The following is a 13,754-nucleotide window of genomic DNA, read 5'->3' on the forward strand; positions in this document are numbered from 1 at the left end:
GGCTCAAATTTCTGAGATGCAGGCATTGTAAAAAGACGCCCCCGGGGGAGGACCCCGCAATAGAAATCTGCTGAATTCAAAGCGTTTCCAGAGTCCTGGTGGGAGCCATTACTCCCACTGGAAGTTTTCAACCTCTCCTCTCTCCTTCCAACCGCTCTCTCTCTCTTTTTTTTTTTTTACCAAACATGTGTTGCTGACATGTTGACAGATTGCTCAGTGAGGTGTTTAGGTGCATGCACAAGGCACGTCTGCTGAGACACGAGCTCCCTCCTCTCTCTCTCTCTCTCTCTCTCTCTCTCTCTCTCTCTCTCTCTCTCTCTCTCTCTCTCTCTCTCGCCAGTTCCCAAGTTCCATCCCTCCCTCCCTCCCTCCAACTGCAAACCTCTCAGCGCGCCCAAAACTGCTCCCATCCATATTTCATAAAGGAGAAACTAGGCTGAAAGAGAGAGAGGCAGAGAGAGGATGGGAAGAGTTTAGGCAAGGGGGAGAGAGAGAAAGGTAGAGAGGTGGGGAGGTGGGAGAGAGAAAGGACAACAGGAGAAAAAAAGGGGAAAAAGGGAAGATAAAGAGAGACAAAGCGGGATCAAGGGAGGGGAACGGGAGGAGGAGAGGACAGATAAAGAGAAACAGAGTGATGTAGAGAGTGGGAGAACTCTGCAGTGAAAAATGAACCCTGTGATGAAAAATGACTTCACAACAACCCCTTCTCCATCTCACCCCCTCCCTGCCATCCCTCCATCTCTCCCTCTCTGCATGTTGTACACCCCCCCCCCCCCCTTCTTATACTGCTCTCCTCTCTCCAACCCCCTCTCCTCTGGTGCCGGGCTCCTGCTCTCTCCCTGGAAAACCTGAGCGGCAGCCAGCTGTGTCTGTGTGTGCGCTGTGCACTTGTATGTATGCCAAGGGCTTAGCACAGGAATCTTCGGGCCACCCCCGGGTACAGAGACACGGAGGGGAGGAGGAGGCGGTGGGGAAGGGGGGCAGAGGGAGGGAAGAAGGGGCACATGGTGAGGAAGAGGGCAAGATGGAGGGAGAGGGTAAAAAGACAGGAGCTAAGAGGATGAAATGAATGGGGAGAAAACAAAAACAAACAAAAAAGCAGTGACCATAAAGGAAATGACTATCAGAATTATATTGATTTTGTCAATCAACTTCCAAACGAGAAACGCACACACACACACAGTCAGTGGCAGGCCAGAGTGCTTCAGATTACACCCCTCCTACCTCTCCTTCCTTCTCTCCCTCTCATGTAGAAAGTGATCTGTGGTTTTAATAAGAGTCTTGGCCTCGCAGGACTCAGCTGCTATCCTGACGACAGACGCAGCGAGGTGTGTGGTGTGTGTGTGTGTGTGTGGTGTGTGTGTGTGTGTGCGTGTGACAGCGGGTTGCAACAGACGGTAAGAGCTTAGCAGTGGGGAGATGTCCCACGGGAGGCCAACCAGTCACCCAAGGGCCCCTGCACGAACAGTCCTCCTCCTCCTCCTCCTCCTCCTCCTCCTCCCTCCCTCCCTCCCTCCCTCCCTCCCTCCTCCTCCTCCTCCTCCCTCCTCCCTCCTCCCAGCTAGTCTGGCTCCCTGGTAATCTCTCCTCTCCCCCACAGAGAGGCGAGCGAATAGACGAGAGTGCAGCTGTATGTGCTCAATTAACAGAGACCTCACAAAATACCTTCGGAAAGAATATGCACAGTATCGGGCTCTCTACACACACACACACACACACACACACACACCGTTTTCCACCCACACCATCTCACCATCTCAGAAGCGACTAGCTGGGTTAATGACTTGCTATTTGTCACTGACAGCTGCAGTTTCCACCCCCCCCCCCCCCGCCTTGACTGACAGCTCCCTCGTTTACTCGCTGCCTACCTTCTCATCACTTCCTCTTCCCCCTCAAGTGGATTTTACCGGATCTTTAACAATCTCTCGGCCTTTGGTCTCCTTCTCACTCGCACCTAGCAGAAGAGTGTGGACAGTGTAAAAGTGTGTGTGTGTGCCAGTCAGCTTTTATGTACAGTATAACTGAAGTAAATAGACAGTGGCTGCACAAACACAGGGCCTCGTAAAACTGCTTAAAGCTCTATACACATCACATTGACCCAACCTTGTGGCCGGTAAGATGGATTTTGGAATTCTCTCATGGGATGCGTGAGTGCGTGTGCGTGTGTGTGTGTGTGTGATCATGTGGCAGAGCAGGGCCAGAGAATGTTCTGCATTTGATCTGCAGGAGTTTTTTTCCTGCTCTTCCTCTCCTCAGGGAGCCTCTGCTCCACATTCTGACTCCTACTGAGACCCATCGATACTCCCCCGACTCTTGCTCTGTCTCTATCACACACACTGTACACACACACACACACACACACACACACACACACACAGGATATAGACCTACATCTACTACAAGTAGTAGACACACGTCACACATAAATATTACATGCTTTATACATCTGAGAAAGTAAGTTTTCCCAGAGCCTCTAAACCATGTGGGGTAAATTATAAGACTCTTGTAAAATGGATACTGCAGTTTTGCAATAATTTGAAAACATACAGATTTTTCTACAGTACCACAGGTATCGGGGCTCAAGACTGACGGCGTCCGGTTGTCCTGTGGACGACAGAGAATTACTCCGATAATGCTGCTTAGTGAACAAACAAATCTGTGTTGAAGATTAAATCAGCAGGAGGCGAGCTAGTTAAAGTTAAGGTGCGTTCACACCAAACGCGGCGCGAATTATTCCCGCGAGTAGATTACATACAAAGTCTATGCACAGACGCGTGCATAGACAGGTCTCTATGAGGCCGAAGAAAAGATGGCGCCCCAAACGCGTGAGTTGAAATTTTTCAACTCCGGCGAAAAAATGGCGTGCCGCTGCGGCGCGATAGCCTATCAGCGATGAGATGCTCCCCGTCATCATCAGTGACGTCCTGCCGTTGTTGAATCAGGAAACAGACGTCTGTGTTCACCCAGCGCTCTACGATACCTCATATTAGTGGAGACCGATATGTGTATAACTGTATGTGTATAAACCATATGGTACAAACATGGTTGATGGCGGAAATAAATGGCGGACAGTCGAACGGCTTCCAGGGCGATAAGCCACGCCCCCTCTCCGGCGTGTCTGACGCGAATGGGGCGATTCACGTGAATGACCACAAATGGTCTCCGGCGAGTGAACGCGGTGCGAATGACGTGATTAACGCGATTAATTATTCCAGCTCTATTTAGTAAAATTGAGCATCAAGCGAAGGAAAATTGATGATGACATTACCATGATATGTACAAATGTAATCTTGTAAAATGTAGTTTTCGTGGCGAAACTTAAGGCGGATCATCAGGTTTCAATAATAATTTTAAAAATCGCAAAAATGACAAATGGTAATAAAGAAGTTTATGTTGAAGTACGTGGGATTTATTGATCCGTTTTCATATCATATTGTGGTATCCAATTAGTTCACCAGAATCAGGAGCAATTCACTGGTATTAGTATCGACTACTAAATGTGGTGAGATCCCTACTATGCACTGAAGAACGATAGCATAAAGGCATGGTATCATTACATAGACACCAAAAGTATAATTTGGGTGCTAGCTACTTGGTTTCATATTGCAAAAAATAATTACAGGGCTCACAGCAAGGAGCTGCTATTTAATCAGTATACACACACACACACACACACACACACTGAGTGTCTTATCCACAGTAGAAAAGCAGAGCCGTCACACTGGTTTAAAGCTGCAGTGGAACGGAATAAAAATGGTATTGTAATTGAAGCACAAAATCTTTATCACGCACACAACCAGCTGAGCAGTCAGGCTCATGCACATTAATGTGGCATTACATTAACCAGATGTGTGGGGTCTGTGGGTATGTGCGCGTTTGAGTGGGTGTACACGCATTTATGTGTCATTGATCTGTGCCACTGTGTGTTTGTCCAATTTCCACTCAAATTAATGGTGCCTCTTTATAGGCCTTCTGCTAGAGTGGCACTGAATTACTTGGTGCTTCACTCTCGCACCTGGGACCCATTCAATGTTATAGCCACAGCTAGCTGCGAACTTGGGACCCATTTGCTGCAACAGTATAGTTAGCATTACAGATACAAGCGCTATTTCTGCAGAGAATTCAGTGCTAACTAACATGGTTCTCAGGCCAGCACCTGGGACCCGCAGATGTAAGTCAGACAACATGTCCACGGGACACTTTAAAAGACTGAAAGGCTAAAAATTCATATTGCGGGGATTCTGTATGTAGTTGCAGCAGGCGGTGCTGCATGAACTCTTATTTGTGTAATAGAATAGGACTCTGTTCACATGCGACTTCATTCCTGCAAACATGTGTTGTATCAGTCAGGAGACACGATCAAAACATGTTAATCAAAGTCAATAAAATCCTCAAAGTGCTGATTGCTATTTTTCGACAGACGCTGATATTATCTATTACGCCTATATCGAGTGTAAATGCAATAAATCCCTTCAAAGAACTAGAACAGCCGGCTGATGTTTTCGACTTATGCTTGAACATAATGCAAAGTCCACAAAACTGGAACTCCACACAATATGCTAAACTGTTTTTGTAATTAAGAACAAGTGAAGCTAAAGTTATAAGACTCAGGTGGTCGTGATTAGCTTCTCTGTGTGAATGAGAGTCAAGCAGTGTTTTGTGTCGATGACAGACTGGGAATCATTGTGGTTTTTGGTGCAACTTCTATCTGTATTTTGGTCAAAACACATCACAAATGATAGCTAGCTACATCTGTCACCCCCAACCAAGATGGCTGACGTCTGAGCTGTTTGGTTTCTGCTCTGGGACAAACACACACACACACACACCATCAAACTACAAAACACATGAACACATTAACGCTCTTATCCAGATCCAGCGTGGCGTGTGTTTATCCCCAGTAGGCTGTGTGTTTTTTGTGTTTGTGTGTGTGTGTGTGTGTGTGTGTGCGTCCCATGCCCTCCTACTAAACTGGCTCCCAGGGTTCTCTACCAGAGAACTTAAAAGGATTCGTTAGTCCATGTGTTTTAATTGAGTCCTCTCCTCAATAATAATCAGAAAGCTGTGGTGCCACCACTAACTTCATATACGCATGTACACACTCCAGCATACACATCAGACGACCGTATATACACAATAACATGCACCGACACATAGAAGAACATACACAAACTCCCGCATTGTGCACACACATCCTGCTGAGCTGGGGGATTACTGTGCAATCTCAACCACTCAATCTCCAGGGAAAAACATGTTTTATCATTTCATTTCTTTCTTCCGCGCTCCCTCCTTCCCTCCCCCCCCCCCCCTCCCTCCCTCTGCTTTCTCGCTCAGCAACATGTAGCCCTCCCCAGACTCCTGTGCTGAAATCACAGGCCACATCCCGTGCTGTGACAGCAGCCCTGCGCTTTTGGCGGTGTGATTCTCTCTGAGCGTGCACCGCGTGTGTGTGTGTCTGAATGTGACACGGCATGCAGAAGTAAATGAGAGAGAGTGTGTGTGTGTGTGTGTCTGGGGCAAAAGAAACAATTTAAAAAGCATAAATGGGTTTCCCATTTCTTATATTGAGCTCTCTTTTAAATGCAGTTCTGTAGTATTTCCATTGTTTGTGTTCATGTTATTTGCACGTATTCCTAATAACTCCTGTAAATACTGTTATTATGTCTAAGCTGTGTCCTGCTGCCTCTCCAAGCATCTCTCTAAGCATGTATGGGAGATCTAAGACCGATGCCTCTGGTGGGATTGGGTGTCAAGCCAGCGGGTGAATAAGAGGTTGCTGAGGCCGGGGTCTGACTCACTACATTACACCATCTTCACCAGTTTAAACAAAGCCCTCCATCCCCCGTCTCCGTATTTCTTCATCCCCCTATCAAAAGTACACACACACGCACACTCTCTCTCTCACACGCTAAGAGGCAGTAGCAAGAAAGTGTGTGTGCAATTGTGCGTGTGTGTTGGCTTGTTCAGCGAGCGTTTGGATTAATCTGTAGGAACCAGATGCCCCCGCCGTGTTTCTTTCAGCCCCTTCATTAATTACATCAGTACTAATAACGGCCATTGTATGCATGTGTGTAATGCACAAGTCTGTCCCTGTGGCACACATGGGTTTAACTAAATCAAATAGTTATAGGTATTGAGAAACAGAGGAGAGACGGAGTCAACCAGAAACCCATACGATTGCTCATGTTTATCCTCTCACCTATCACAACCCTTCCTCCGTGCCCCCTTGCTCTATAAAGCACAGCACATGGCTCACTGAAATACATGCTTTCTATCACTAACCCCTGACCAGGACTGTGGTCACGTCGTATCCAATGAGGAATTACAGGACTCCAACTGACATTAAGCTGCTCATAATGAACTGTGAAACAGTGATGTGTGGCCTGTCGGTCAGTCAGAAAGAACGCAGACTGTATGTCACAATGTCCACGGGAACACTTACCAGCTGGGCAGTGGTTGGTTCTGTGCTCGGTGAGCTCAGCCAGACAGTCAAAGTCATGTTGACAGTTGTCGCAGGTGAAGATGGACTCGTCGTCCAGGTCGTCGTCATCGCGATCATCGTGCTCCTCTTGTTCTCCGTCCTCGCCGCCGGCCCCGTGACCTTCTTTGGTCTCTGTCTCTCTGTCAGACGCCGGGACTTCTGAGGACACACACACACACACACACACACAACACGTAACCATGAGCAGAAAAGCTTACGCATCCTTGTTGTTTGTTACCAGCTGCAAGCTTCAAAGTGTCATAGTCATTGTTCTCCCTCTATCTATGAGAGTTTAGATTCTTTCATTGTTTACATGCACAAGTGATAATACATAAATGAGTGTGTGTGAACACGTGTGTGTCCTGGTAGCAGAGTGTGTGAGAGGGGACCAGAGGAAGGCTGCGTCGGCCCAATCCTCAGTGCTCCATTGTGTCTCCATTTTCACACCTTATTATCACATTATAAACGCCGAGGAGCCAACAGCATTGACACAGAGGACACTGGCTTGAGAGAGGAGGAGAGGAGTTTGAGGGAAAAGCGGTTGAAATGTTGGAAACGGTGAGCAGGAAACATGAATGAGCTGAAGGAAGTACATGTGTTGCTTTGTGCGCTCATGCTTAACCTCCCAGAAAATAACCCAATAAATCAAATACCGGTACAGCCCATTGCACCAAAATCAACACTGGAAGTATCTGGACTAATAAGGATCACAGAGAACAAGATGCCAGTAAGAAAAGAAAGTGTGAATATTATACGACAACAAAGCAACTTAATACAACAAGACCAATAATTGCGGCCCCCTGATTGACCAAAGAGTTGAATCAACCACTCACATAAAGTGAACAGGATTCCCTGCGGGGCTTTTGCATTGGACTGATGGCACCGAATGAACAGGTAGACTCACAAATCAGTCTCTAAATGCTTCGCGCAACTGGAGACTGAAGACAAACTCCGGGGTGTCGCTGCTAAAACTGGGTAGAAACAATGGAGTTGAAAAAAACAATCCAAAGTCTTTAGGGAGGCTCTTCATATCAGGCCGGTGACATGCAGAGGACGTCTGCTTGGAAACACCGAACTGTTGTTGCTACAGCTGCTCTGCACACCTCTGAGCCACGTGGGGGAGCCTGAATGTGCGTATTGTTCTGATAATTACAGCCTACTTATGACATTGAATGTAATATGAAAGGCTGGCATACAGTCTGTTTGCTGAACTGATGAGGAGTGCAAAGAATGAGATTTAACCAGTTTGATAGCGGCTGTTCTCGCCTCAGATATTCGGTATAGGCAAGATCTCCCGCCTCTTGTCTGCTATCGCCAGACTAATAAACAGTTAACTCACTGGAGTTAAAGCTCCATCATTACATTTGAAGCGCGGGCCATTACAGAGAATCAATAATCGACATCACTTTTAATGAAAAATACTTGAGAGTGCAGTTAAGGGTCAAATAAGGATTACGCTCTAATTCAGTTTTGTAGGAGCTACCGACGTCATTTTATTTGTGAAAGCGGCAGGAAATTAATTCCTCTCTCATGATGTGCTGTCCTTGGCACTTTCATCGACATTATTTTGTCAGAAAGAGTCTAAGACCAAAACCCAGTTGTCCGCTCAGCATCAGCGAGCACAATCGCACACCACTCCGCCGGTTTCTCATCATTTTCGGTCCAATAAAACAAAAGCCAAAAGAGTAACAGCAGCTTCGTCATTTTAGTCTAAGAGAGAAAGTGCGTCTGTGAGTGAGACAGATGTAGAGCGAGGTGCACGGGCTGCATTCCATCCAGAGGAATCATGGGAGAGGTGTGTGATGGGAGAGGGAGAGGGGGGATGCTGGGAGGAAGGGGAACGAGGGATTGAGGTGCTGGGGTGTTTAGGGGGCTGCAGGAGAGGAAGACAGTGAAGGAGGGATAGATGAAGGGATGGGGAGGAAGAGAGGGAGGGAGGAAGAGAGGGAGGGAGCCATCTGTCCAGTGGTGAGAGCACCGTCTGGACGGGGAGAGAAAGCGGCCCCATGGCTGAGAAAACACACACGTGCACGCTCACACACACACAGACACACACACACACATACACATGCACACAGCCCGCACACATACATACACGCTGGTCATTGCGCACACAAACATACACAGGTATATGCATGCATGTGCAAAACGCACGTAAATGTGCACACACACACAAACCCGTGACCAAATAGCATCACAGCTTCTTTCATAATGCAGTAAGCTGCACGTCAGCAGTGGTCAGTCTGTTCCATTATTTACACTGAACAGAAGGATTCTGGACAAATATTTTGATTGACCCTAGTTTGTTTTCCACTGCTGTTTATGATATTGTATTACATGTGTATTTACACACAATGCAAACACTGTGTCTCAGTATAATTACTTCAATGGCTTCAGAGGAAATCCACACATTCAAAAGTTTCCATGTTAACATTAAGTCTATTTCTTTCTTAAGATATTAACGCAAATCTCAAATTCTACTTTTGGAACAAAAGGACCTCGATAAATAATCGCTCTCTTCAAATTGGAATGCGTTTTTAAAAACGTTTTCTTTGCAGCATCTCCTTCGTGCCTTTGAAAAGCGAGCACACCCACACACACACTCCCCAGTGTGCCCTGATGCCAGAGGTGAGGGCAGTGCCAACTCCAGTGCATGCCAACACAACCTGCTGTCATAGCAACAGAGGGAGGAGCCAGATGAAACCCCTCTGTCCTCATCCCTCCCTCCCTCCCTCTTTGAGTGCTTGTTTTTTCTCTCGTCTACTCGTCCTGTTATTTGGTCTTCAGCCGGTGCAGTGGGATGAAGAGAGAGAGAGAGATGGGGGTCAGAACAGAGGGAGATAAAGGGATGAGAGAGGCTAACACTGTGGGTGGTGTTTCTGTTTGCACATGGGTGGAGCCCTTGTGTGGAGACACAAGGGCTGTACCCGACATATCTGACTATTCGTTGGGTAGGTATTCCATTTTCAATTTGGGAAATATGGATATTAGTTTTTTTTGTTTTTGTGTGTATATATATATATATATATATATATATATATATATATATATACACACACACACACACACACATACACTAATTTAGTTGTCTGAAAAATGTTTATCTCCACCATGTAAAAAAAAAAGAGAAAAAAAAAGTACAAGTTTGTAAAACTATCTGAAATCGCCAGCGTGGACACATGTTTTCACCTGCAGACAGTTGTTCAGGTGTATCAGAATTCAACTTGCCGGACATAAATATATTCATCTGTCTTGCTCATCTTTCTCATATTTTTCACAAAAAATCCTTCACATCTTTCTTTTTTTTCTGCACCAGCCCACCCCCACCCAACCACACAGGGAAGAAGCAGCAGGCCTACTTAATGAAGTCAGGAAACTCCCATGGGTGCTAGGGTGTGTGTGTGTGTGTGTGTGTGCGTGTCTGTGTGCGCGCTGGGGTATTGATTGAATAGTACGACAGTGGTCCCTAGCAAATAGCACCATCCTCTCACAGTCTCTCTTTCTTTCTCTCACACACACACACACACACACACACACACACACACACACACACACACTTCAGCAGGATATAGCTATAGTCACTTATAGACATATGAACACACACGCACATGCACGCACGCTCTACAGAGAACCATTATCTGAGTCACAGACTGTCCCTATGCCAGGAATAACGACACATTCTCTCTCACCCTCACACACAAACACAAACCCTCCAATCCCAAACCCGTTCTATTCTTACATCATCGAGTGTGACACACTAAATCAAATCTCAATCACATCCGGCAGACAAACTACAGAAAATATGAAAACCAGTAATTTCACTACTAAATGAGAGTCAAATCACTGAGTCATTCTCACCTAAAGGCATGCGTTTGAGAAGAGGGTTTTTCTCCCGGTCCTTTAGTCACAGAGCCTGGGATGCACAGTGAATGCAATTAAAGGATATTAACTAGCTGGTAGGACAGAGAACCAGCGGTGTCCTGGGTGCCGAGGACCAGGATTGAAAACCATTGTTTGGTTCTGCGGGGGGAAAGGGTGTACGTGCTGCAGAAGAAAACTAAATTGAGTCTCTTTGGCATTGCAGTCTTGTCTTAAATCTAATACAGATGATGTGTTTAAATGTCAATGCCGCATCATATCCAGGTCTTCAGTGTCCGGGGGGGCAATGCAGCAGACAGGACCATGCACTGTCAAGCATCCACGGCAGCCTAAATATTCAAATCAATCAATGAGCGCATCACTTGTACTTTTCCCCCCACAGATTATAGGTACATAAAGGCAACAGCGCCATAATCAGTTGTAACTGTACATTGTGCCTTACTATGTTGATCTACGAAGGTCTGGGTCCGTCATTCACGGGCAACGATCTGGCCGCCGTGACATTCCAGAGAAAGACATATCAAAAGATGTTTTTACACCTCGTGTCTCCAGAGGAACAGGAATAAGCCACATTCTTAGCTGTACCCACCAGCCTCATAACCCGAGGACAATGGGCTGTTTATTAGCAGATACAAATATAAATATACAAATGGATACCTCAGGAATAATGAGGTCATTTAGCATATCTGCAGGAAAGATATATGCAGTGTGTGTGTGTCTGTGTGTGTGTGTGTGTGTGTGTGCGCGCACCCTGGGTAATTAGATAAAGAGAAGTGAATTAGCGGAGTCCACAGTGCAGAATGATGTTACACAGCCTAACCACGCCTAACTGAGACCCACTAATCACCACTCGTTAAGCTCACAGAAGAGTGTGTGCGTGTGTGTGTGTGTGCGTTCATAGCATGGGTGTGTTTGTTAGCGGTGTGTCTTTTCCTCATTACCCACGTTGAAATGACTTCATTGAGGTAATTACTGAGCTAAATGATAATATGCCCTAAACGTACTGGATGGGAGAGAGAAAGACAGACAGACAAAGACGGACGTTTTGTCCTCCCTCTCCCCTTTCAAAGAAGTGAACAGAAAACCTCCAGTACTGGATCCAAGTACACTCTATGTGGATCCACTCCATCCCACAGTCAGACTTTGGTTTCATGGCACTGGCAGGAGCGGTTGCCAAGATAAGCTAGTGGAGACACAAACTAGAACACCAAAAAAAATCAAACGCGCACACAGTCAGCACGACCACCGTACATCTCTATATATCCTGTGGGAAGAAAACCAGGGAACTAATGAACACTGGGAAGTGTTCCTGAACTGTCCCTGGGTGATAGAAGTGCACTGAAAGAGAGTGCCAGAGTGAGGGGGAGACTTAAAGGGGAATAAAACATACTGTAATACTGCAACGGTAAGGTCCTTATTCAAGTGTTACATTTGGCAGCCAGGAGCTGGTCCTGTGGTCTGTCTGGGCCACTCGGCAGCTCAGAGAGATGTATATCTTTGGGCCAAGCATGCAGAAAACACACACACACACATCTATGTCTGTGTGAGCCTAAAACAGGCATCAAAAGGTAGAGGGGGAAACAAAAATTGTGTGTGCAGCTTCCAGCAGAATGTTTAGAAAGCAAACAGTCCTGACATAAGGCTTTCATTCTGCTCCACATCGCAGTGCAAACTGGACCTGGATCCACAGAGCACCTGGCTGAGCACCACCACCTTCAGCGGGGCTGTGAACCAGCCTTGAGGTTCACATCAGACCTGCTCGGAGCGTTTGCTTAGTCGAGACTTTTTAGTCAGGTGAGCTATGATACAATTAAAGAACGGTACGTTGCACATACTTCCACTTGTGAAGTAGTGTGTGTGGAAAGCCCATCTGTGTGTCCCTGAAGCAGGTTCAAACACTAATACAGGACCCACATATACTGTCGGCAATATTCTGCTTCACTTTGTTTTAATTAAACAAACTTCCTCTCTGAGGTGGGACTGGGCAGATCATAGAATTCATTTAAAAAAGGTTTTTCTGCTGTGTGTAAAAGGTATACATGGTAAAAAAAAAAAATGACGCAAAAGAAGTCACGTTTAGTCAAAGATGCATGTAGATGATGGCTGGCTGTCATATCTCAGAGTGTATTTAATACATCTGTGAGAGGACAGAGTGGACAAAAACTATCTGCGCACTGATCTGAGCTCTCCGCCTGTTTGTTGACCCTGATGTTAAAGTGTTACGAGAGGTGAAACCACGGGGCTCAATGGAACAGTGTGCGGATTCTACTTCACGCGGTACGTCCCTGTCCAACCAAATGTAAGCACAATATTACAGTGAGGGGACACCGAGACAGCAACTGTCAGCACAATGACCCACCTATTTCAGCTCAAAGTGTTGAGAAGTATACAAAGAACGGTGGACACATTTGGCACCGTGTGCACACACACACACACACACACACACACACACACACACACACAGGCTGAACAGGTGCAGCCGGACACGACAACACAGGCCTGCTCTCTGTATCTCAGGAGAATGACTCCCCCACCCCTCCCTCACCCTCTGCCTCGCTCTGTTTGGGTGTGTATGTGTGTGTGTGGGTGTATGTTAGGTGGCTAAATAAAGAGGTCATCTCTCCTCACCTCCTCCCCTCTGCCTCATGTTCCCCCCCCCCCCCCCCGCCTGTATGTGTGTGTTTTCAAAATACAAGGCCTCTCCCCCTGGGAGCAGGTCTACTGAGCCACAGAATACCAGTCACACACACACACACACACACACACACCCCTGGGACATGCTGCGGCAAGGGAGAGCAGCACCCAACACCAATGTCTGGAAACAGGATGATGAAAGAGCCACTCACGTCATGGAAGGTAGCAGAAAAGACACACACACACTCAATGTATGTACAAAAACACACATTAAATAAGCCACACGTGCAATGCACAAACTCAAGCAGATCGGCAGAAAAGTATAATCACAAACAAGTTAACAGCTGCTCACTTATTGGAATTTTTTCTGCACACGCACACATCCCCACAAAAATGACACCGACACACAAACAAAGGGCTTAAATGCTGCAATACAGACAAAAACACAGATGCGCTGTCACAAGCAGGCAATAATAGTTCACACACACACAGGAACTGTTTTCCTGTGGTAGCCTTGGGGAAATTAAAACTACATTATGGACCTCCAGAGGGTAGTGGCGAGAGAGGGGTAGAGGAAGAGGGAAAAAGAGAGAGGAAGAGAAAGAGGAGGGAGAGGGCCCAGTGTCCTGTTTTCCTCAGCTCTGGCCATCATCAAGATATTACAGTGAACCAGCTTGTAATCTCCCTTCATTGTCTCACCTCCTCATTTGGAACACATGCTTTTTGTCTTTCGTCTTAAACACTTATCTCACTTAGCGCG

General features: G+C 46.5%; 1 protein-coding gene across 2 annotated transcripts in view; it reads right to left on the bottom strand.

Moving 5' to 3' along the window:
- The window catches only part of znf423 (zinc finger protein 423), a 136,648-nt gene that overhangs the window by 98,167 nt on the left and 24,727 nt on the right, over positions 1 to 13,754 (bottom strand). For both annotated transcript variants that reach the window (XM_079269451.1, XM_079269450.1), the window contains exon 3: positions 6,443 to 6,640. In XM_079269451.1, coding sequence (XP_079125577.1) covers positions 6,443 to 6,640 — 198 coding nt within the window. The remainder of the gene's footprint in view (positions 1 to 6,442; positions 6,641 to 13,754) is intronic.

The sequence above is a fragment of the Melanostigma gelatinosum genome (assembly GCF_949748355.1).
Source record: "Melanostigma gelatinosum genome assembly, chromosome: 1".
NCBI classification, from domain to species: Eukaryota; Metazoa; Chordata; class Actinopteri; order Perciformes; family Zoarcidae; genus Melanostigma; species Melanostigma gelatinosum.